The sequence below is a fragment of the Sturnira hondurensis genome, unplaced genomic scaffold (genome assembly GCF_014824575.4).
Source record: "Sturnira hondurensis isolate 20B ecotype Veracruz unplaced genomic scaffold, ASM1482457v3 Scaffold0011378, whole genome shotgun sequence".
NCBI lineage: Eukaryota > Metazoa > Chordata > Mammalia > Chiroptera > Phyllostomidae > Sturnira > Sturnira hondurensis.
In genome coordinates this window covers 7,215,535-7,240,545 of record NW_028084009.1, presented here as the reverse complement: position 1 = coordinate 7,240,545, position 25,011 = coordinate 7,215,535, and the positions used below count along the sequence as shown (strand labels likewise).

Genomic DNA, 25,011 nt, shown 5'->3' with positions numbered 1-25,011 from the left:
AGCAGGAGCCGTGTGCTGTGACACGGGCTCAGTGCACTGTGCTCCTGACAAAGTTTTACTGGCACAGTTCCTCACGGCAGGCCTTCCTCGCGTCCCGTCCCACCTGTGGCCGTGGCAGTGCCAGGACAGCAGAGCCACATAGTTACAGGAGACACACATCCACAAAGCCACCCACAGTCACACCTGGCCCCTCACAGCAGAAGTCTGCTGATGCCTAAAGTGCACAGTTGGTAACCCACGACCTTAAAAATGACCAACTCTGCACACTCAAGGCAAGCGTAGAAAACACAGGAGTCCAGGCCTCCCATAGGCAGGGCCGTGCGACCCATGACACCGGGAGAGGGTTCAGAGACACAGCTCCGAGCGAGCTCCGCAGTCATCACCACGAAGAACTGCAGGTAGAGGCGGCGAGGAGAGGAGACCAAAGGCTCACAAACCCTGGAGAAGACGTTCCATCTCTCCACACATGAGAAAGGACAAACTGAACCTTAGGCAGGTGCACACGTGTCAGGGACACTGGCTGCAAGGCACTGAGACAGGCGGGCGTGCATGACGGCTCGGGCAGCGGAAACGCCAGCCAGCGCCATCACCTCAAAGAGCCACTTCCCCACGCCTGAGTGTGGTGGCACGCTCCGCGACACCGTTCCCACCAGGAGGGGGCCCTGGGGAACACTCCAGTAAGGACGACAGCATGAGAATGTTCATTTTACCACAGAAGCAAAAACTTGAGGGGAAAAGGAACTAAGTGTCAGCGGGGGCCAGGCCTCATGGGAGCCCAGAGATGCTCCCGAGACGCCCAGGGAAGGTGGCCTCACCGAGGCCCCTCCGCCTCCTGCAGAGCACTGCGGGCACTGTCGTGGCAGGCCTCCGCCAAGTCTGGGGCGAAGGCCCCACCCGTGCAAGGGCATCCAGACTTCACTGGCCACGGAGAGTTTGCTGACTGACACCTCACACGTGTCACCACTTTAGAAAATGCTGGTCCAGACCATTCTCTCCAGGGGCCTCAGAAAGATACCACCTGTGGGGGCGGACCTTAGTCTTGGGGAGCCCTGGGGCACTTCAGGAGTCGCTGGCTACCATGGGCCCCCAGACAGCAATCTGCACCGCAGGTGGCCTCGCCACGCAGAGCTCAGGCAGGAAGGCCCCTTGAAGACCTGTCTATGAGCGGTGACCAGCTGTGTGTGTCTGCGCAAGGCGTGAGCCTGCCACGCACCGCCCACACCAGACACCCCTGAAATGCAGTGACCGTGGGAGAGTCGGCACCCCTTTACAAATGAGAGAACCACGGGCCGGGAGCTCCGGACTCCTCTGCTCTGGGTCTTCAGTGCAACCCAGAGCCTCGTCCAGCATCAAACCTGCCCCATCTTCATACCCCCGCCCCACCCACTCACCGCCAGGTGTCCTGTGTGGGGGACACACGACTGCGTCCCAGCTGACCTCGGCACTGGGGGGCACACACACCACATGCTGTCCTGTCCCACTGCACATGGGCCTCCAGCCCAGGGGGCGCGGGGGCCACCTCGGGAGCCCTTGGGGGCTGTGAGCAGAGGGCGCTCGCTGGCAAGCCCAGTTTCCTGCCCAGCTGCACGGAACGTGCCCCCCGCAGGATTCCAGCTTTTCCCCAGCACTCAGGAAACATGGCGACATGGGATGCTCAGTCTCGTGGGAAAACCACCTTGTCCTGGCAGACAGGGACACTGCCCCGCCCCTCCCCCAACAAGGCACACCCTCCCCACTTTGCCATATTCCTTCCCTTTTCGGGCAATTGCTTGACTCCCAGAACCTCGTTCTCCACTGGGGGCACAAGGCACCCTCTGGGCGTGGTCTGGGTCATCACGGGGACGTAGTGAGTAGAGACCGAGGGTGCAGCCACACGTGACGGCACCTGGGACGACCCCAGGTCAAAGGCCCCACGTGTGGAGAGTGGCGAGGCTGAGAAACCGCCAGGGGCACTGTGTGCAGAACCTGGGGACGAGGAGACGGTGCGGGGCCGGGTGACCACTCACTTGGACAGCCTCATCTCGATCTGCTGCCGGATCTCCTGCCGCTCCTCATCCGTCCTCCTGGGGAAGATGTTCCGCTCCTCCAGCTCCTGCTTGCTGGGCCGGTTCCTCAGCCGCACGGCCAGCAGCTCCTTCTTGCACTTCCTGGGCAGAGTTCCTGGGGGAGCAGGGAGGGGAGGGGGCAGCAAGGAGACAGGCGTTAGGGAGGCGCTGGCTCATGCAGCAGCTACCCCCTGCTGGAGGGGGTGCTGCCAGCTTGCGCTGACCTCCAGGGGACGGTGATGGCACTGTCTCCCATGGTCCATGGCTGGGGGTTGACCACATGGCCCAGGTGTCCGGGGACAGTGCTGGCTGACACCAAATGCCCCGGTGTGGACTACTAAGACCACCCGTTTTTCCTTCAAAAGCATCCACATCTGGATCACAACTTAGTCATTTTACCCTTGGTAAGCCCTCCCCGCTGCCCTATGCCCAGGTAGGTCCGTCCATTCCTAGGACGTCCCACCTCGGTCTGTGCCCGTGTGTCCTCAGCCCGGATGGCTGAACCATGGGGCTTACCTTGGACCAGTTCCCCAAATGGGCGGCCCCACAGGGCCTCCCATCTCCACCACGCCCGCTACTGGCTCCGCCCCCATCAGCACTGCCCCACCCACTCAGTCTCGTTAGTTTATTCTGTCTCCTCCTGGAGACTAAGGTCAGGCGCAGCCTGCTCTTGGGTGCAAGGTCAGTGTCGGCAGAGGTTGCTTATGACTGCTGCTGCGTGAAGACTGGAGGGGGGGTGTTGACTCAGGGTCCATGAGGCCACCTTGCCCAGCACCAGTGGGCTGAAGTCTGGGCGCAAGTAAGATCTGGGGGCAGAGCGTTAGCTGACTGAGAGGGGCCCCCAGTGTGGCTGCTTCACAGGTGGAAAACCGTCCTCCATCTGTGTGCCAGCAACTGGGGTTCCGGTATCGGAGCTCCCTGAGCAGCAGTCCCACTGTCCCCCGGGCCCCCCGCCCCCGCCCCAGACACCTGACTTCGGGTTTGTGAGGGTGGGGCTGCCGAGGTACGAGGGACGCACGGAAGAAAGTCAGCTTCTTGGTGGGAGATGGAAACACACAAAGTAAAAAATGAGTCTAGTCACACGACAGAGCAGAAGTTTGGGATAAAGACCCAAGAAGCTGGACTCTGCTGAGGCTTGAATTTTGAGTTGAACTTGTTTTAAATGGAAAAGAAAGTGGTTCCAGAAACCAGCTCAGCAGCGACTGCGGCATCTGTTCGACCCGCTCCACGTGGGTCCGGAGCCTGTGTTCCCAGAACTGTGAGGAGCCTCCGGGGCCGCATCGTCAGCAGATCCTGGCTGCTCATGCGGGGGGCACGGAAAGCTACGGCGGCGTGTGAGAGTCCAGGGCACATCCCGGGTCTCGGGACCGCCCCTGTGATGGCACAGGCTCAGCTTCCGGCAGGAAGGGGCCACCACTCCCAGAGCTGCGGTGTGTCCCCAGGAAACCACGCCCAGTGGGGCTCGAGCGCCCCTGCTCTGAGCGAGCCCCCTCCCCTGTGTGCCTGTTTCCGGCTCCTTGTACCAACTGGGAGGTTTGCCCTTTCACCACCAGCTCCTAGGTGGGACTGGGGATTCACTCCCCGGGAAAGCTGGGTGCGGGGCAAGCCCTCCTCTGCTCATCGCACAGCATCCGTGAGCACGGCCGGGCACACAGTAGGCCCACGACGAACATAAGTCAGGTCTTTCTGCCCAGGCACCAGGACTCATGGGGTTTTGCTACTTTAAAGTCAGAAAAGCAAACTCCCAGACAGATCACGTAAAACGAGAGCTTTCCCTGAACTTGAGCGGTGCATCTTCCTAAAGCCTGACGGGGTTCGCCCACACGAGCACGCCTTCCCGAGCAGGATGCTGGGTGCTGGGCGGGTGGGGCCCTGAGAAACAGGCTGCTGGGCTGCCCTTCTGCCCAGACCGCAGGCGGCCAGCAAGCCTCCCTCCTGAAGCCCCCCAACAGCATGTCGCCTGGTCTTTTGACCCAGAAATCCCTCTTCCAGGAGTCCGCCGCCCAGAGCAAAGGGGGCGGGCACTGAGCACCCAGCCTCGTCTCTGGCAGTAGGAACTGAAACCACCTGGAAACCCAGCACGAGGGGCTGCTAAATGGTGGGGCACCAGCACCACCCGAATTGTGTCGCCTAGGGAGACAGTGGCCTGTTCTTGGGGACAAAAGGACAGTCTCGATGTTGAGAAAAGTGATGTGTAGAAAAGTGCATTTAGACAAACAGAAATACTTGTGTGTGTGTGTGGCTCATTTTGTAAGTGTGCATACTGTTACTCTCTATTGGCACAATAACGCCAGACACGCATCATTTAACTTCCTAGTTTTAGTTTCTCATATTTTTATCCTAAACATGTTTTTTTAAAATAATTGTTTAAAACATAAGGAACCGTAAGTAGAGAGACACAAACAGCCTCAAAGTACACAGGGAAAGAGATTCCACTTTGAGACGAGTCCAAAGGAAGTGGACACAGTCTGTGGACACCTGACAAGGCCGATTTCAGGGCAAAGGGCTTGTCAGGAACAACGGAGGTCCCTCCTAGTAGCAAGGGGACAACCTCCGGAGGGCAGAACGATCCACAACGTTTGTGACTCTCCTCAGAGGCCCAAGCTTGTGACACAGAAACTGGTGGGGCTGAGCGGGCAGAGTGCGTCTGCAGTCACAGCTGCAGATTTCAGATCCTCTACGGGACAGGCAGACACGCAGAGCGTCGGGCTCAGGGAGGCGCGACCACCGTTCCCAAGCCGTCTGACCAGCACTCAGAGAAACACGCTGCCCCCAAACCAAAAGACAAACATCCTTTTCCAGTGCATCTGCCAAGAGAAACCACATTCCAGGCCATGCGGCAAGTTTTCATAAGTTTAAAAGCACTCAAGTTATGCTCCGTACGGTGTCTGCTTGGAGTGGGATTAAATTGGAAATCAATAATAAAACGACCTCTAGAAAAATACCAAACTCTTTGGAAACTAAATGAAAAACTCCTGAATAACCCAGAGCTCCCAGGAGTCGTCGGAAGGGGAGTGTGAAGGCAATCAAACCTCAGCCCGTCGATGGGACTCGGGAGAGCACCAGGCCCCCAGTGCCTTCCTCGGAAGGAGGAGGTCCCCCGTCAGCGCCCCCCAAGTTCTGCCTTAAGTGGGAAGGGGGAGCAAAGCAAAACCGAGGAAGGAGGAAAAATAAAGATCAGAGCCGAACCCAATACAATCAAAAATAGAAAAACAATAAAGAAAATACTTGAACCCAAAAGCCGGTTCTTTCAGGGGAGCAAACGGATCGAGCTCTGGCCGCCTTATCTCGGGGGAGAGGATGGGAGCCGGACACCCAAGGAGGTGGAGGGCTGATGTCTGTCCAAGCCTGGACGAACTGTCAGGACTCATTCAAGAGGAAACGTGTGACCAGCACACACCTGCATCCACCAAAAATGTAACCACCAGTTAGAAACCTTCCTTCGGGGCCAGGTGGACAGCCTGACAAAGTCTATGAAACACAATGAGACAAGTAATACTAATTCCCCACACATTTTTCTAGAAAATGGAAATGAAGGAGCCACTTAAATTCACAAGAAGAATTTACTGTGACATCAAAACTAGAAAAGATATTTAAAGAAAACTATAGACTAACCCCACCCATGAACACACTAATGCAAAATTCTGAACAAAACCTTAGCAAGTCAAATCCAACACCTCGTGAAAGTGCTAATACACCAAGGACCAACGGAAGGCAGGTGACCTACCATACTTAAAAAGCAATCCATGTCATTTGCCAAATTAATAAACATAAAAGGAGAAAAAACATACGACTGCCTCAGGAGACCGCCCCTCGACCTCCAGGGTCCTGGCCCTGATGTTCCGAGCCGAGCGGGCCTCCCCGCTCTCCCTGGCGCATTAGTAGGACCCCAAGTGAAGTCCAGGGGGCCATGAGCTCTGCAGGGCCCCAGCTCCGACCTGGCTCAGAGGAGCGCGCTCTCCCACCCACTACAGAAGCCCCTACACAGGCTCGTGGCCTGCAACTCAGGACCCGCAGCAGTAGTGAGGGCCAGCCCCACCCCCACCCACTTCTTACCTCCTGGGGCTCTGCCCAGTCTCCTCCCAGACCTGCGTCCACACAATCCGAGACCCCCCCCTGACCCCCCTCCGCCACCTGTGGGCGCACCCCCACGCCGTGTCTGGCTCAGGTTCCAAGCCCGAGTGAAGGGCCCCACGCTTCCCTTCGACGGCCGTACGTTCTCCAGAGTGTGGGTGCCACAGGAATGGACGCCCGGGGGTGGGGGGGTGTTTCTGCTCTTTTAACCAAAGCTGCAGGGCCTGTCCTCGGTACTTCCCTGCACACGTGTGACTAGTTCCATCAACCCCGTCCCCGGAAGAGGAGCACTCCTGGGCCAAAGCTGCTGCCTGTTTTAGGTCCTGCCAGGTGCTCCTGGCCCTGCTGCACCCCATGTCCTTGGTGCGCTGACGCTTTCAGCGCCCGTCACAGGCGCCCTCCAGGGAGGGGGAAACAAAGGTCCTGTACGGCTGAGGACACAAGGCTGGGGCTCTGCAGCTGAAATTACTCTCCACCAGCTCTTGTTCTCAGTCAGTCCCACTCAGGGCTCCGTTCAAAGGTAATGACGGGGACGAAGACGGAGACGCAGGGAGGCTTAGGCGCTGGGTGCCTGCCTGTTTCCACGTCGCTAAGGCAGCCACTTTGCACCCAAAAAGGCAACTCTGGAACGGGGTGCGCTCAGACGGCCCCTTGTGGGCTCACGTGGGGGGGGGGCTGGGCACCAAGAGAGAAAGGAGGGCAGCAGGATATCGCGCCTCGCGGGGGCCGCAGGAGCCCCGTGTGAAACTCGCCCTACAGCCCATCGGACAGGCAGTGATGCCGTGGGGCCGCCTACGATCGGCCGGGAAGTTCTCACTGGGCAGACCACACTCTAGACTGTGCACCGGCTCCCTCCGAGAGTTTGTTCCTCTGCCTGTTCCTCGTCTTGTCCCGAAAGAGCCCGAGCGCACATGAGGGCAGGCCTGCACACGAGGAGCGGCCACGACTGTCCCACAGCCACCGCGGACACTCCTCTCCGCTCAGGCCCCCCTCGCTCTGCCAGCGCTGTGGCCACATTCTGAACCCCAGGCTTCTGAGGACATGGGGCATTACTTTCTGCCACGAGGAATGAGCTCTCAAAGTCACCTGGTGAGGTGGTGTTCACCTTCACACACACACACACACACACACACACACACACACACACACACACACACGAAGCTGATATGCAATTACCAAAAGGAAGCAAGCCCCCCGCACCTCCGTGACCCGGTCGCTGCACCCCGCTCACCGGAGATGACGGAGTCGTTCAGCACTTCCTCGTCCTGGTACAGCAGCAGGTCATCCTGCAGCTCCGAGCTCCCGAGCAAGTTCTCCTTGTTCTCCTCCGACTCCGAGGCCGCCCGCTTGCCCTCTGAGGCCCCGTCGAGGCTCCAGGCCTCCTCCCGCTCCTTGCCCCGCTCAACGCTGGATGTTCTCGACAGGCGGATATCCATCCGCTTCTTCGGAGACGCTTTACTGTCCCTCCCTTGAAAACTGAGTCAGAAAGGTACACTGGGTCATACGTTGTCCCTTTCTCCTGGAAATACCGCAGAACCGACGGGGGCCTATCCTGGACACCGCAAAGACGACCCACAATACACGAAAGACTGACTGGCTTCCGTCCCAAACACACAGGACAAGAAGCGCCACAGGCGCACACACGGCTTCGAGTCACGGGCACCTGGCATCGAGGACGCATGGGTCTGAGCAGTGCCAACACGTGCCACCGAGCCTGCCACAGCGAGCGCAGCCACCCTCGGAGCAGGTCTTCGGAGAACTGAGAAGGGCACTTTGTCCGTGTGGTGTCTCTGCCACACCCTAGGTGTGTACTACCATCTGCTCGGCCCACCAACAGCTCACCTCCGCATCACACGCTCCAAGCCTTGGAAACAGGCTCCCTGCACTCCGGCCTCTGCCCTCAGGGGCCTCTCTGGTGATGCCCACCCCCCAGCACCCGACCCCGAGGATCCCCGAGTTTCGGGGGCTTCGTAGGCAGGTCCCCACAAGCCGCTCCCAGAACGTGGCAACCAGGACCAGCTACAAGGCATCTGCAGGGCCCGGCGCCAAACTCAGAGGCCCAGCTCCTCATTAGAGGATGACTGAGAATTGCTGCACCTGTCAGCGCAGCCAGGAGACAGGCCCAGCTGGGAAGTCACAGGGCCTGAGGCCAGGGCCCCGCGCCTACCTGTCCTGGCGGTGCTTGGTGGCCAGCGCCCGGTGCAGCTCCTCGATGACGCGGCTGGGGGGCAGCGGCCGGTGGACAGTGGAGGGATGCGGAGACCCCGTGGGAGTAGACAGCTGTCCTCGGACGGGAGGGTCCGTGTTCTTCCCACTGGCATCTTGGAAGAGCATGGCCTGGCCTGGGGGGAGGAGACCACCGGGAGTGTGAGCTGGCAGGGCCAAGGCAGCGGAGAAATGTGTGAGCAGCAGCCGGGACACCAGCCCGCAGATGCCCACCCAGCTCAGATGCCCCCCAGGGCCCAGGTGCCACTGTCCCCTGTAGACACGCCGAACAAATGCCACACAGCTGAGCACTTCACCTGCCCAGGGGCCTTTTGTCACTCCTCAGGGAGGAGACTGACATTCAGAAGCCACGTCCAGGCCGAGCACCTCCAGGGCAGGGACTGGAACCTGGCGCCCCGGCGGTGACCCCAGGGATACTTGGGCAGAGGCCAAAAGACTGTCACGAGCTGGCTGTCACCCAGCTGGGCGAGGCCAGGGAAGCTCACCCTGAGGGTTAAGTCTTGAGTCTCCAGGGCCCAGGCAGGTGAAGAACAGGGGTCGAGGAGCAGTTCATGCCCAAGGGCAAACACAGGAGGGCCCGCCTGCCTTCACGGCGCTGTTGCGACTCAGGGCGGATGGATGCGCCGACTCCTGCCCACACGGCACCTGGTCAGTGCGTCCCTGTCCCTCCCTCCCTCCGGGACCGTTCCCTGACCAAACAGCTCAGCCTTGTGCTCTTTTCCAGAAAAAACAAACTTGGATTAAAGGTAAAAATTTTCCTGTTTTTATACATGTTAATATCTAATACCCCAATATACTTTAATTACACATTTTAATTGTTGGCAACCGTTTAAAAATTGAATCCTGTGTGGGCCCAGCACAGCAAGGCCAGGTGGGCACTGTGGAGGGGCAGGCAGCGGAGCAGGACCAGGTCCTGGGCTGCACACCCCAGACAAGGAGGCGCCCAGGGGACTGGCTGGCAAGGGCTCCCCTGAGCCCCAGGTAAGCCCAGGCGAGGAGCCTTTCTCCCTCTCTGCCGCCACCTATTGGTCACAGGATGAAGGAAACATTTCCCGAAGTAAAGGAAAGAGGGCAGTGAAGACAGACAAAACTCCCAAGTGGAAGGAGACTCAGCCTCCAGAGATCTGGGCCAAAACCCAAAGCCCCCTCCTGTCCCCTCTGCTCCCACTCCACCCCCGAGCCAGTGGGGGCACATCTGATCAGCGCCCCGACACTCGTCCACACAGTGAAAGGACCCAGTAAACGCCGGTGGGCCAGCAGCGTGAGGCAGTGGGGCGTGGGCCAGGAAAGACTCCCAGCAGGAGGGACTGGGACGCACTGACCAGTGGACCTGAGAGAAAAGAACGTTCCAGCAGGGAAGCAGTGGGGCCGGGGAGGGGGAGCACTTTGGGCCCCAAACTGGGTCCCCGTCTTCATTAGCTGGGGACCTGGACAAGCCACTGAAGCCACTGGAGCCCCTGGGCCTCAGTTTCCTCCAGTGTGAATGGGGCCCCTGCCCTGTCCCCTGAGGACTGCGAATGAGTCGTGTAGATTCGGGGTCTCTTGGGGTGCCTGGGGCTGGTGTGCATCCAGCAAGTAAGTGGTAGTGTCTTGGGGGGTGGTCCAGGGCTTTGAGCAGAGCTCCTGACCTCTGTCGTCTCCTCTCCCTCTGCCCTGGGAGGCCGCAAGTCAGGATTTTCCTGAACTCCTCACCCTCCAGCAAGTGGCCAGTTTTTCCAGGGGCCAGCAGCGTCCCCAATTCCAGAGTCTCAACCACCTGGGACTGCTCAGCCCTCGTGGCTAAAGACCCAGGAGTGAGGCCTTGGGGGGCCTCTGCCCAGCCACATGCCCCCCCCTCTAAACCCACCCGAACCTGTCCCCCTGAACCAAGCTCACCAGATGAATGAATGGGGAATGAAACAGAAATGCGCAGACGCAGCAAGAGACTGGGAGGGGGAGGTGGGAGCAGCGATTAAAAGGGAGATACAGGACACCTGCACGCCAGGCAGACGGAAAGACCTCGTTCAGGGTCTGGCTGGCTGTGTCTCCCGCTCCACAGGCCGTCAGCCCCATGTGCTGCAGGGAGCCTGAGCGGGCCTGTTCCTGACAGCCAGAGCCTCATTGAGAACAGCCCTCCTGCCCCCAGCTCTGCTGCGTGCACCTGCCCAGAGCCTGCAGACGCCAAGGGTGAGGGCTGGCCCCCAGTGAGAGGCCCCATCAGGGCAATGGAGGCACTGACGAATGAAGGGATGGATGATGGATGGATGGATGGGAGAGAAGGAGGGACGATGCACGCAGACCCACCTGTGATGTTTTTTGTGACTTTGGCGCCTGCCTTGGGAGGTGGGGTAGGCAGCAGCGGGGGACTGGGGAGCTGGCCCATGGACCTCTCCAGGCTTCTGGGAGGGCTGTCCAAGGAGTCAGACCCAGCTAAGGCTTGGGGGGCCTCGTCCGTGGGAGGCGGAAGGCCACTGGCAGCGTCTGCTTCTTCACCTCTGGAGGCTGAGGGTGTCTTGGCTGGATCAAAAGCAAACAGAGAGCTCCCAAGCATGGTTCCTCTGACTGCGGTGGGCGAGAGCAAGGACTACAGGGGTGGGAGGGACGCCGACAGGGGACCACACACGGGGGCCACCTCATACACAGGCTTGACTTCCTGTGCATTCGACTGTCAGAACCACCCACCCCACAAGCAGAGAAAGAGGGAGGGAAAACTGGCAGAGCAAGAGCCAGTCCATTTCACCAGCTGCAGGGGTCCCAAACTCCCACCTGGCCTGGGTGGGGGTCACCATCACAGGTCCTGGGATCAGACACGCCTGGGCTCCAGCTGGCCCCTGGGCTCACTGTGACCTCGGGTAAGTCACTGAGCCTCTCTGCACCTGCGTTTGCCCTTGCTCCAGCCATGAGTGACTAACGACAGGAGTCCCTCACTGGACGAGGTGACGACGAGGTGAGTGCCTGGCACCTGGCAAAGCCTCCCGGTCGGCAGGCACTGCGGCCATACCAGTTTTCAGCAGCACTGCCCCCTGGCACACCAGATAGGCAGTGGGGAGGGAGGGGTCAGCCTGCCAGAGCCCCCGCCCCACCTGCCACTTCCAGTCGCTGGTCCAGGCTCCCCTAGCACAGCCCCTCCGGACCCCCGAGCAGCACCCTGCACTCTGGCCCCCCCATTTTCTCTCAACGCCCCCTTCTCCCTCCCACTTCTCTGTCCAGCTCAACGTCCACCATCCACCACAGCAACCACCTCGCCCACACCCCCAAGACTCTGCCTCCCTTCCTGTCTGTTGAACTGAACAAGTGTCCCGTCTCCAGATGAAGCCCCCAGCACCCCACCATCTCGGGGGGGACATGGAAGCCCCAGGCCCTGAGCTCTACCTCCAGCCTCAACGGCTCCACGTTCTCACCTCCCTCCTGCCCCACCTCCAGCTTCACAGAGGAAACGAAGGCATCGAATGGGAACTCTCCTCCGATTAGCACAAGTCTACTGTCCCTGATATCCACCTTCTCCCTTCCCACCCACCCCGACATGAGAGGCAGCCTCCTGTCCCCACCTCAGGATCCCCGCTGCCCAGGCCTGAGCAAGGCCCTTGCTGTCTCGTCTTCACACCCCAGGGTGGTGCTGACACCTAGAACCTTGTCCCACTGGTCCTAAAGTCGGGGTGAGGCCCACCATCCATCAGGAACCCAGTCTGGCAGCCCCGCCCCTCACCCCCAGAGCCAGGTGCTGTCCATGGTTCTGACAACACATGCGTCTGGAGCCAGGCGGGGTCCCTGCCCTCGGGGAGCGCCCCCAGAAACTCAGCGACCTGTATGCTGAACACCCCGTGGGTCCCCTTAGTCATCGCCCTTCCATCGTCTCACTGCCGGTGCCTCCCCCAGCACTGCTCCAGGGAACTTTGAGCCGATGGGAGCGTCCCTACCTGCCCTTTATGGGGCCACTAGTCACCTGTGGCTGGTGAGCACCCAACGGACTGCTGGTGTGACTGAGAGCTGGGCTTCCATTTATCTAATCAAGAGCCACACGGTGGGTGACGGCCAGACAGGACGGCTCTGGGTTTCTGGGAGTCATGGTCACACCCACACTCGCTCAACCTGAGAGACTGCAGCAGGGATTTCCACCTTCCACAGAGGTGTCTCCTCCCCACGAGCCCAAAGTGGAACATGGCTTCTGCTCTGAAGGCCTTGGGACATCACGGACCAGCAGCTCACCCCACAGCCCTCCTCCCAAGTCTCCCCACTAACTCATCCACACTTGCCACGCAGTGACCCCCTGGTGCCCTGACCTGTTTGAGGGGTCTGCACATTGCTCTCTAAGCCCACACCTCCCCCTGCACTCCACATGAGTGCCTGTAGCCGCCACGGTAGTGTGGAATCCTGCTGAAACTGAAATTTCAATACCCCTTTAAGTCTCAAAGGCTTTACAGAAAAAAACAAATGCGGACGAAAAGTGAGCTCTGCACTCGCCCCGACCAGCAGAGGTCGCTGCTCACCCACTGAACACTCAGCAGAGGCTCCTCCGCGGTTCCAGAGACCTCAGGAGGAGCTCAGGTCTGGGAGCAGGAGTCATGGAAGCCCACCTTCTCCTGCCACTCTGGGAGACGACCCCCAGGCTCAACAGCATGCCCCACCCTCGAAGGTCCTGAACGGGACTCCATGTTCCAGAAACCGCAGGTGCAGGCCTCAGGGGGGCAGGGCTTTGCTCAGCAGCCTGAATCCAGCCAACCTTCACCCTCCCAGACTCCTGATGCCTGGGGACAGCAAGACACTACTGTTCCCGGAGAAGCCCTGTGGGGAGGACGGGACTGTCCCACGGCCGTGATTCCTCAGACCCCTAACTCCTGCAGTGTCCCACCGGGGTGACACTGGAGAAGCACAGTTGGCCCTGTTGGCAGGTGCCTACCACACCGGAGGGGCCCTGGGGACGGGCGAGGTGGCGAGCGGCACAGGCGTGCGCTGGGCAGCAGCCAGCAGTGGAAGACAGATGCCCACCCAGCTGCAAAGCAGAAGCCGCCTGGGTGTCCATACTGCACACAAGGGCAGGGCACAGTCCAAGTTCAGCCTCCACACTGTGCCTGACACCCGAGGCTGCGGCCTCACCAGGGAACAGGCTCACTGCTCTACAGGGAGGCCGCTGGCAGGTCAGAGCGCGCAGGGGGCCCATCGCCGCAAAGCACCGCAGGCCTGTCTGCAGGGCTCATGCGTTCCTTCCTCCTGCCCTCGCCTCTGTTGCCCCGTTCGCCCAGCTCGCAACCAGCACACTGACTCAACTAGAAACGACCCTCCCGCCCCCGATTCACAGCCGCACCCCCAACAGTTGCTCAAGGAGGCAGACACTGGGCTGAGTCCTTCCCTCGACTCAGGCCTGTTTCACGGAAGCACTGAGACAGACCTGGAGCAGAGCACCAGGCACACCTGCTGGAGGAGCAGCTGCCCCCCCACCTGGGCGCCACCCGGGGCCCGGAGGCCCCACACCCGTCTCAGGACAGGCTGGGCTCTGCTGTGGGACTCGCCCCACCCGCGTTCTGCAGTGGGGTCTTGGGCCTGGCAAAGATGCTGGCACTGGATGCCGGCCCCAAGAGCAAAAGCCTCCGGCTCTGAATCGCCCGGGAGCATGGGCAGCACCTCTCACTGGTTGTGCAGACCCGGGGGCGAGCGAGAGGGAAAGCCGCTAGTCACACCTGAACCCAACTGGGGGGCGCAGGGTGGCAGGCTGAAGGCCTGGGGCATGGCTGTGCCTCTGAGGATGGTCTCCTGGTGGCCCTGGCCAGGGACCCTGGGCACTACCCAGGCTGCTGGCCACCCTGGGAGCAGGTTGGCCCACACAGTTGCCAGCTGATACCTGCATCATCCACGTGGCTGTCCAAGGACAGCGGCCGGTCCAGGGAAGCCTGCTCTGTCCCGGTGGCCGGGAGCCTTCCTGGCTGGGCATCCTCCGGAGCCTGGGCCTCCTGCCTGGGAGCGGGTGGCTCGCTCTGCGCGGCTCGGGGGCCTCTGCCAGGGCTGCCCACCTTGCTCTCCGCATCTGCAAGGAAACTCGGCCGTCAGCCTAGCCCGCCTGCCCTTCCTGCTTCCACGTGCGTGCCAGGGCCTCTCCGGGCCGTGTCCCTCCCCAGGACCCTGTGCAGTGCTCTACTCCTACCCCCCCCACCCCGGTTCCCCACACCCAAGTCCCTCTGTACCCTTGTCATCCCCTTGGCCTGTGCCCTCACACCTGCCTGTGCACTTCCTCTAGCCCCATAGAGACTGGACACAGACCGCCACCCGCATCTGTCCCTCTGAGTGCCCATCTGCCCCATCCCTGCACTTTGCCCTGAGGCTTCTCCAGTCAGTGGGATGTTAGCAGGCTTAAGTGACTTCGAAATTGCTTGCACCCTCCTGCCTGCTGCCTCTGTGTGCCCCTGCCCCGAGGACACACCTGGGCACACCTGGCTGGCCAGCTGGAGGACGAGAGGCAGGTGGGGCAGGGCCGAGCTGCCCCCACACCGCCAGCCAACGCCCCCAAGGTGCTGGGGTGTTTGCTAGGTGACAGCACCGTGTCCGCAGAGAACAGATTCAACTCTGCACCCACCTCCCCCAAGCTGTCCCCTTACTCAAACGTTTCTCAATAACCCACCACACGCTTGGCACCTGAGACCCCCGGAAGGCAGAGGAATGGGCCTTGATCCTCACCCGCCCTGGACTCCCACTCCAAGGCTTAGCCTAGGAACAGGGGACTGCCAAGGGCTGAATGTGTCACAGAGCACGAGGTCCCTGGGTGCAGACAGGCGGCCTTCCCAGAAAAATGGCACCAGGCCCCCAGCAGTACTGAGAGGGGGGCTCAGCTGCTGGACCCTTGGTGGGTCTGGCCCTTGACCCCTCGGAGTCACAGCTCACTGATGAGGGCCACGGCGCTCAGGAGTTTAATGCCGGGTTCAGGTCCCACAGCCACAAGGCGGCAAGTCCAGGCCAGGAGACGCAGCAGCCGACAGAGCCCCCGCTTCTGAGACACAGGTCGCTGTCCCTCACAGGCCTCCCTCAGTCCCCACAGTTAGATCAGCCACCACAGGGCAGAGGGGCCGCCGTGACCTGCACGCATTCACGCAGCCGGGAGGCAGCGGTGTGGGGACAGCATCCAGGCCCGGAGAACTGCTTCCACGCCACTCCCCTCCACGGTGGGGGGCAGGGGAGGAGCCAGGAGCCCCTCTGCCTGCTGTCCTCGGGGTGGCCCTCCCACCCCCAGAGTGCCATGACTGGACAGTAAGTATAAGGTCACCCCAGCCACCCACAATCCCTGCCCCCCCCAGAGCCGCAGTGTCTCCTGCCCACGGTGCACACCTGTGGGCCTCACTCTCCTCACCCACATAATAGGGGTAACAACTGGTTCTCAGCACCTGCGTCCCATGAAGGCGTGAAAATGTGGTGACTTAATGTACAGTGGGTGCCTCCCCTGAACACCGGGCACACAACTGTAGCTGTATGTATTGTGGACAGGGGTCGGTGACAGGGAGGCGGTGGTGAAGGTCGGCCTGCTAGACCCCAGCCCACCTGTCCGGGTGAGAACAGGCCCCCTTAACAGGGCCGACACCACGCCCGGGGCTCAGGCCAAGCCTGCGGCACGCACCCCCCACCCCCTGCACTGTGACCACTGCCGCACCTGTCTCTTTGTGGGGGGCAGAAAGGCCGGCCAGGCCAGCGGTCTACGGCTTTGGGGCCAAAACATCTCATTGACCTGACGGGTCCTGGCCAGGGGCCAGCCACCTTTTCCTAGAAAGGGATGGATAGCCAATATCTTAGCCTTTGCGTGCCGCAAGGTCCACGCTGCCTTTGCTGCCTTGATTTTACATTTTTACAGAAAGCCACTCTGCTCAGGGCCCACGGAAGCAGCTCCAGTGGGCGCCCCCAGCTGCAGTTCCTGGGCTGGCCGACCTCTGACCAAGGACAAGGCCCAGGCCAAGCCCAGAGAGCGCACCCCGGGGACGGCAGACGCAGAGCCCCAGACTGCAGTTTCTCAGACCCTCTCTCACGACCGGCTCCGGCCCAATAACCAGCAGTGACACCCTCTGCCCCCAGGGCACTCGGTCGGCTTCGGTAAAGAAGCACTGTCCCCCCTGGACCTCAGGTGAGGCTGCCACTGCTGCTCCCAGACACGGGCCCTGAGGTCTGAGAAGGCGCAGGCCATCCTGCCGTGACTGCTGTCCAGTTGGTGATGACGGTCCCTCCGCCTCATCAACCTGCACACCGGGAAGCAGCTGGTGGGGATACAGGACCTGGAGCAGCACCCCGAGGTCTCCAGGCTTCCCGGGACTCCGCAGGGCTGCCCAACTGCCCTGCCCCCGATCTCTCAGCTGGGCAGGCTCAGAGCTGCAGCCCTTAATCTTGTTCAATGAAAAGTTACAGTTCCCAAAATAGCCCTGGTGGCAGGGCGGTTGCTAGGAAACGCTGGTTGGGGTGGAGAGCTGTGAGAGAAGCGCCCCCTCCTGCCCGCTTCCCACACTGCCCTTTCCCTCCCGAGGGCCAGGCCACAGAGGGGAGCCCAGGGCCGAGCCTGTGTCGTCTGCAGGGTGGCCAGGGAGAGGGAGTGTGCCACACACACGCCTGCACACACCGTGCACTCACGCACCACACCCGCACGCACGCCCCTGCACTCCCTGCCCCTGGCTCCCCGACTGCAAGGGAACCAGACAGCCCCGCTGCCACCACCCCATTGCCCTGAGGAAAGCTCCCCATGTCTCTCGGCCACCAGGCACAGCAGCGGGTGATGAGTCTCAGCCAGCGATGGGGCGTAAACTCCTGGAATCGTTCAGGGAGATGCCATGTGGGCATGAATGGAGTGATCCAGGAACACACAGCATCCGGCAGAGACCCCTTTGGGCTCCTGCCCTCACTCACGGCACTGGGTGGGGGCACTGGGTGGGGCCATGGGGAGGGGCTAGGGCTGGCCCTCACCTGTCACTCATGTGAGAGAAGCACGACCACAGCCGAGAAGATGGAGAGAGAAGAAAGGGTCCCCTCCCCATGCAGACCTGATCCCAGCGGGTCTGTCCCACAAACAGTCCTTCCTTAGGTTCCAGAAGCCAAGGTGGGACATAAACACAGATGTGAAAATGTCATAAAATCACCCCCCCCCAGAGGGTGGAGGGCAAACCGTGCCCTGGACAGGCCTCTGAGGCCAGCTCCCATGGTCACGCTGGTGACCACTGCACATGTGAACAGGGTGTCTTCCATGTGAGCGGGTGGGGCAGAGAGCCATCCCTCCCTCCTGGGGTCTGTCCTGGCCAGTGAATCTTAAGTCTGAGGTCTTGGGGCTGTTACGGACACGGGCAGCTCTGGGAGGGTCTGTGGCCCAAGTCTGGGAACTTCTGTTGCCTACTCAGCCTCCAGGCACCATGCTATGTAGGGGCCCGGCGACAGCACGGTGGCCACAGAAGGGCACCCCTCGCTGCAGGGATGCGCGCCTGGTTGGGAGCAGATGCTGCAGCTCAGGGAGACCCCAAAACCCAAACCCAGGAAACCACAGCTGCCCCTGAGGGCTGAGAGGTGCAGGGATCAGGGGAGCTGTGTTCCCACTCAGAGCTACCGCCCACTTGGGAGCCTCTAGGCTCAGGGCCCCAGAAGCCCGTCACCCAGCACAACTCGTCCCAACACAAGTTCCTGTGAGGGGTACCCAGGCCCTGACCTTGAGCTTGGCTTTCCCCTCAGCAAGAGGCCCTTTCTGAGCAGGTGCACGACAAGAATGCCAGGGCAAGGAGGCATCCACCGCGAACATGCCCCCAGGTCTTGTGGCCAGGGTACGGCCAGGGAGGGGACACACAGTAAGAATTCCGCAGTAACCGTCCAGGCTCAGCGTACTGCCGTCCACTCCGCTCCCTGACTCCAGGGCCCTTCCCTGGAGGCAGCACCTGGGCCCCGCCCTCTAGCACACCCTCCAGCCCCTCGAAGCCCTGGGCAGGCTGCCTGCAGACCCCTCACCGCCAGCCTGGGGCTGCCCTGAGCTCCCACCAAGGCCTGGGTGTGCCTGGCTGCTTCCTGGAGACTGTGACCACCTTGGCTCCAGCCATTCTGGAGAGAAGGGACAGAGACGCGATGTGCTGCTGGACCCCAGCCCCGCTACCCCTCCAGGTTCCCACCCTCATGCACCCCACCCACCTCCGCTCGGTTCCCTTCACGGGGCACCCCGCTTCTTCCTGCCATGGTGCCCTTCTCCTGGGGGCTGCAGACGCACTCTGCGGCCCCGGATCCCTGGGCTGCACAACAGCAGCTGGGAGGGTCAGAGCGCGTGGGAGCCGCTGCCCAGCACTTCTGCTCCGAGCCGCCCGGGTGGCCCCCTGTGCAGCACGTGGAGAGCCAGCCAGGCAGGCGCCCGTGTCACATCCTCAGGGTGCCATTGTGGGCCTGAGCATCACGTGCTCCTCTCCGCTGGGATTCCGAAACGCCAGAGCATGTCACAAAGCCGCGCTCACGGAACTCCCTCCTCAGTCCCTGACCCAAGTCACAGACACGCCGCTCGCTGTCTGTCTCCATTGCTGCGCATCCTGAGTGGGTGGTATGTGGCCCACTCGTGCCCTTGGCAGTGAGCGCGATGCCGCACATACGGCAGGTCTCCTCCAGAAAATGCTGGAGAGCCGACCAGAAAGCGCACTTGCAACACCTGAAAAAAAACATTGTACCCTGGCCCCTCTAGTTCCTGGTCCATAATCAGAAAGAAAGAGGAGACCCCCAACCTGCCCCAGGGGGGCAGGGAGGGCAAAACCCAGCCCTTCACCTGCTCCCACGCCTGAGCAGAAAACTGACCCCACATCTTTACACAGTTGAAAAAGTCAAAAGAAATCTCACAGTTCACGAGTTACACAAAATCCAAACTTCAACATCCACAAATACGTCCAGTGGCAGCCACGTCCGCTCTGTTGCTATGTCAGCGTCTCCTTGCCTGTGGCAGTCAGCAGTCATGACAGGGACTCTGTGGCCCCCAGAGCCTGAAATATCAACCACCTAATCCTCTGCAGAAAAGGCTGGCTGACCTGCGCAGACCATTGTCACACGTGCGGGGACCAGGAGCCTCAGCAGCCTCAGTCTGGCGGTCACCCCAGTGCTCAGGCTGCTGCCACCGTCTGTCCCCAGGTCTCTGCTCTCAGCCCATCAGACAGAACTGTTAAACAAAGGCTCAACATTCAGGGACGTGGGCTGCCCTTCTAGAAGCCTCTTTCTTCAGATGTCCCCCTCCCTGTCTTTCCCAGGGGTCAGTCCATGTCCTCATTTAGTCTCCAGCCACCAGGGATCCTGTTTTCTATCATAGCTGATAAACAGACCTCAGTTCTCTTTTTGTTCCCCTTCCCCAAGATCCAACGTCAGGTCTGCAGGCAGCAGATTCAACGTGCCCTGAGTCTGCAGGGTACCGTCCCGTCCAATGAGGCAGTCCGACCTGTCTCGGCAGCGACAGCCCTGCAAACCCACATCCGAACAGCTCTCCCGTCACACACGGAGTCTGACTGCTGCCCAAGTGGGTTCCCTTCCCCCCCCCGGAACAGCAGCGTCCAGACCCCCTGGTCCCAGCACCTGAAGAAACAGGGACAATGACCATGGACTGCACGGCTCCAAGAGCAGAGGACCTGGTGGGGCCAAGGGCTTACCCGCCCGGACCTCGGGGCTCCCTTCCCAAGAAGCCGGCTACACACCCATGGCGCGCAGTGGGAGGCTGGAGCGGGGAGATGGGGATTTTGAAAGAAGCCCACCCTGCCCCCACCGAAGCCAGATTCCTGCCATCGGAGGGAAGAGCCCCGCCCGCTCCAGGAGGGAGGTTTGGCCGACCCTGAGTGGTGCCAGGGGACCACAAAGCCCACCAGGACCCACGTCCTGGGGTCAGGCCTCCCGGAATCACCAGAAGAGAAAGACAGGGACATCAAAGCACAGTGAGTTAGTCACGCTACCTATCCTTATCAGTGTTTGCCAGAGGCAGACAGAGGTGGCCGCCCACACACCACCTCCACCAAGACCTCCAGGCCAGGGACTGAACCGCGTCTCAGTCCTGCGGCTGCGTGACCTTGGCTGCTGCCTCCTGGACCCCCGCTTTCCTGGTCTGTGCTTGGGCGGGGGTGGGTAAGGACGAGCCAGCTGAGGATGCCGCGAGGACAACGGGATGCGGTGGGCACAGCGCCCAGCCCAGCCCTCGGCACAGAGCCAAGGGGACGGCAGCAGGAGCCGCCGTTGGCAGTACACGTAACTCGCCCAGATCAGGGATGGAAAGTGTGGGCGTGACAAAAAACAAAAGCCCCACCGCCACTGCAGGGGTGCGGGCCGACCCACCAGCTAGGCACCTGGGTCACAGGGAGGCAGTCAGCCAGCCCCCGGGAGGCTGACGGCTCCGAGCTCTGTGCCCCGTGGCAGGCGGCGCCCAACTCCCTGATGGGCTCTGGGGCCCGAGCCCGAGGATCATGACTCCGGGTGCTGCTCCCACCGTGGGGGCCCCACCTGGGGGGGTCCCGCACCACACCAGGACACCAGACTTCCCCAATTTCCATTCTGCCTGAGGGCTCCTGGGCCCAGGAGGGCCTCCCAGGAGGGACCACCTGCTCCCCAGCCCCACCCCCTGCCCCACTTACCCTGCTCCACCATCTCGAGCAGCCCCTTCTTGATGAGCTCCTCCCGACCCTGCCGGCCAGCCGCCTTCTTCTCCAGCACTGCACACACACGCAGGCAGGGCCGCCGGGGCGCAGCGTCCGGGAGACAGACAGAGGCAGCGGGTGAGGGGGGTCAGGGGCCCGGCCCCCAGGGAGGGCTGCGCGCAGGAGTCCCAGCCTCCCCACTGACCCTCCCCCTGGCAGACCCGCACTGCCCCCAGGATGCCCTTCGCCACACGCTCCTTAATTAAGGAGCCCCAGCCCGGCCTCCCTCTGCCCCCAGTCCCGGGGGGACTCTTCTGCGGTTCCTAGTATCGGCTGCTGAACACATCCTGAGCACTCTCTGCTCATAATGCGGCCTCTGTGCAGCCCTCCCCCGAGCTCCCTCCACACCCCCCGGTTAGTGCTTTCAAAGAACTCACCAGGCACAGGGAGGGGGAGGGCCAAGGCCCACCCCCCAGACCCCCAGTGCAGGCACCCAGGCTTGCCGTGGCAGAGGGGCTCATCCCTGGGAGAGCCCTCCTGTCCTCGCCCCCAGAACCAGAGGGAAACACTCAGCAGCTCACCCTCGTCCTCCCCCTTTTCTCTAGCTGTCCAAACACTATTTGCCTGCAGTTGAACCCAATTTCCAGACACGAACCTCCGCAGTCCTCAGACCCTCTGTTTCAAAGACACGGACAGAGCGCCGGCTGCTAAGCCTGCGGGTCGCCCATGTGTACAGGCAAGCACTCTGCCCAAGGCGGCTGCAGCGCCAACAGACAGAGCGGCCCACCTGCCGCAGCTTCAGGTCCGCGGCAGCAGTGGACAAACAGGTCAAGACACGGAAATCAGCGCCTTTGTTCACAATTATTTACTGAGCAGCTACTACGTGCCAGGCACTGACAAGTGCTGGGGGTACCCACTGGGGAGCAGAACCGACTCAGCACCCCTTCGGGACGGCTCTGAGCGTCCTCCTGGTCAGAAGCACACTGTCACTACTTGCTGTTGTGGCCGGTTCGCTGCAGCCACCACCCACCCCCTGCTGTTCAGTCTAATGGTCGGTTCCCAGCATGGACTGTGAGGGGTGCGACCCGACCGCCCCCAGAGCCGGAAGGCCGAGTGTAAGGAAGCAGGTGGGGCTGAGTGGGGGCCCCTCGGGGTCCTCTGAGTGCGGACATGGGGACGCAGGTTCCCCGGTGGGAGGCCCTTCTGGAAGAGCTCAGAGCTGCGGCCTGCCGGCCCGCATCACCAGCTGCTCTTTGGGCCCCGGGGCCCAGCACTGGGAAATTGGGGGCAGGGGGCTTGCGACTCAAGTGGGTCAGTCAGGAGAGCTTGTGAGAAGCCGGGGTCTTGTTGCAGGTGGCCCTGACTCTGTGACAGGGTCCTGGGTGACACGTGTGCCCTTAGGGTCTGGGCGCTGACCTGTCCTGGCCGGGTGGGTGGGACCTTGCAGAACCTGAGGAGGGAGGTGACCCTAAACTGAGGTGGCTGAGCAGCCCCTGGCTGCCACAAGCCACTGAGCGTGGCCTGCCCACCAGTGTGGGCCAGGAAGACAGCGCTGGCCACTGACATGCAGTGGCAGTGACACCAGTCCCCAGCCCCGTGCTCACCAGAGGTCGTCTGCTTGAGCTTCTCATTTTTCTTTTTCCTCCACTTCCAGGGTTTGAAGATCCTGCCCAGGGTGGCCAGCTTGCTGTTCCTCCTCACGGGGGGCGTCCGTGTCCCTGAGACCAGATATTCCGAGCGCGCTGGGAGGGCGGGGTCCATCTCATCTGCAGGACGAAAACCAAGGCCAACTCCAGTGACCACCCATTCGGCACCATTCCTGAGGAACCGCCCTGATTCTCCGGAGCCTAGGGCTCAAGAGGCCCTTGGAGGCGCGTATCAGCCAGGTGCACCCATGGGGGCCACACACCAGCTCGTGAGTGGGTAGGTGGGTGGCTGCAGTTCCCTCTGTGAGCCCCTCTCCAGCCCACTGGAGGCCCTCACCAAACCTTGCCTTCAGCCAGGGCAGCTGAAGAAACTGAATTCCGGGAAGAAGCCCCTCCCACCCTAGGGCCTTTGCATGTGCCATGCCCCCCACTTGTGCCCTGCAAACTTCGCCTGCTTCGGCTGCTGCACAGAGCTTGCCTTCCTCCAGGAGCCTGTCCTTCCCTGTCCAGACAGGGTCCAGCCCTGGCCCTCCACCCCTGAGGGGACTCAATGCGGGTGCCCCACCCCCAAGGGCCGCTCAGCACCAGCTCTGCTACAGTGCAGCACCCACCTGGCCGTGCCCCTCAGTGGGCAGCTGAGGAGTGAGTCCCTGAGTGGACAGACCAAAGCCACTTTGGACTCCTTCCTTGTTCAGAAAACGAGGTGTTTGTACTCTCTGTGGGGTACAGAGAGGAGGGGTCCAAGGAAGCACGTGACATGCACGTGCCCCCAGGACAGTGGCAGCAACCTGCTCACCCATGGACAGGGCTCTGCAGGGTCACCATCCCAACCTACGTGACCCACGCACGTCGACGGGAAACAAAGCAGACTCGCGTGAGCAGACGGAAAGCCCAGCGGGGAGAGTTGCTGGGTGGGACAGTCGGTGCACAGGACACACAGCACGTGTCACGTGTGGGCAGGGCTGGACACACGCACCTGCTGGCATACCCAGGGACATCGGCGGGGCCCCCACGGAAGGGGACGCCCTGCATGCTGCATTCCTGGGAGAGAGGATGGCATGGGCTTCGCACGGGATACATGTGAGGTGCTCTATTATTTTCCCAGAGCGAGAACAGAGAAAACGTGACTGACGCGATGCGAGGAGCGGACCCACGTGAAACAGGGCAGGGCGGCCCCGCCAGCTCTCCTGGCCCCCACCCGACAGCCAGAGTTGAGGCTGTTCAGACACAAATGCCCAAGTGGTCCCAAACCCCTCCTGGGGAGGGTCAGTGAGGGGACCCGAGTCCCCCACAGGATCTTGGACTGACGCCCCCAGCGTCATACTGATGAAGGTGGCCACCTACAGTCGGACAGGAGAGGCCGGGGCCCGTGACCCACACCTCCAGGAGGCGCTGCTTCACCCCCACAGTGGGTCTCCACATTCCACAGGAACGCCTGGCAGTGACCGTTTTGTCAACTCACCGAGCAAGGAACGCCAAGGCGAGAGGCCTAGCTCTGGAGACGGCTCTGCATCTCTAAGGACCCCTCCTGCCCTCCTTGCCCAGCTCCATGCTGGGCGTGCGGGATGCGGCCGGCCCTCCCTTCCCTAGGCACTTGATTCCCAGATGTCCTCGCCTTTCCCTCCGTACCCACGGATGCCAGCTGGAGTGGCACAGCCAATGCCACCTGTTCCCAGGGGGCTAGCTGTCCTAGAGGCACTTGGGGCACTACTTGCCAAGAACTGGCCCAGTCTCCCCAAGCCTTGGGTCTCTTCTGACAAGATGAAGACCCACAGAGATGAGCCTGGGGACAGCGGAGTGCTGTCGTGGCATTCCTGCTTCCACCTCGCAGGGTTCCATGAAGGGTGGGGGCCACTATGGGAAACACGCACACTCAAGACAAAAGGAACAGGCGGGGAAATCCAGGGGGGTCTGGATGGGGCGCAGCATCCTGGGGGAGAGACCTCATGTGGTTCCGAGCTTCCTAGCAGCCAAAGCAAAAAGAAATAGCACACAGAATAAACAACAGGTTAGCCCACAAATCCCACCGTATTTGCTACCTGCATTGCTGACACCGCGGCCTAGATAACCCGAGAAAGGAAGGGGAAGGTCAAGGGCTCAGAGGAAGAACACAGCGGGTGCAGACCATGGACATGGCTGAGAGGCAGGCAGGAGCTGGAACTTGACTCAAAACGCATCAAGGGGCTCTGGGGGACGGTTGGCGCCGAGAGGCCGATTGTTCACACCCTGGACGACGACTGTGCAGCAGGCACAGTCTGAGCGGCCCCTCGGGGCCGCTCTCATCAGGGAGCAAAGACTCCCAAGCGCAGGGGCAACAGACAACCTCAGAGGCCGAAGAAGAATGCGGGCCCTCCCCTCACATCCCGGGAGGCTCAGGCCCAGGGCCAGGCCAGTGAGGGCCTCTAAACACCGTGACCTGCGACCCAGGAACCGAAACTTCAGGAAAGAGGCTGCGCCCTTCAGTGA

The 25,011-nt window shown here is 61.5% G+C and overlaps 1 protein-coding gene across 2 annotated transcripts in view; it reads right to left on the bottom strand.

Moving 5' to 3' along the window:
* The window catches only part of PHACTR3 (phosphatase and actin regulator 3), a 110,097-nt gene that overhangs the window by 22,123 nt on the left and 62,963 nt on the right, over positions 1-25,011 (bottom strand). The window contains exons 2-8 of one of the 2 annotated variants that reach the window (XM_037059996.1): positions 22,504-22,665; positions 20,897-20,974; positions 14,161-14,343; positions 10,629-10,841; positions 8,287-8,461; positions 7,351-7,595; positions 2,007-2,160 (exon numbers count right to left, since the gene is read on the bottom strand). In XM_037059996.1, the coding sequence (XP_036915891.1) occupies positions 2,007-2,160; positions 7,351-7,595; positions 8,287-8,461; positions 10,629-10,841; positions 14,161-14,343; positions 20,897-20,974; positions 22,504-22,665 (1,210 nt within the window). The remainder of the gene's footprint in view (positions 1-2,006; positions 2,161-7,350; positions 7,596-8,286; positions 8,462-10,628; positions 10,842-14,160; positions 14,344-20,896; positions 20,975-22,503; positions 22,666-25,011) is intronic. The other variant, XM_037059997.1, reaches the window with a different exon arrangement.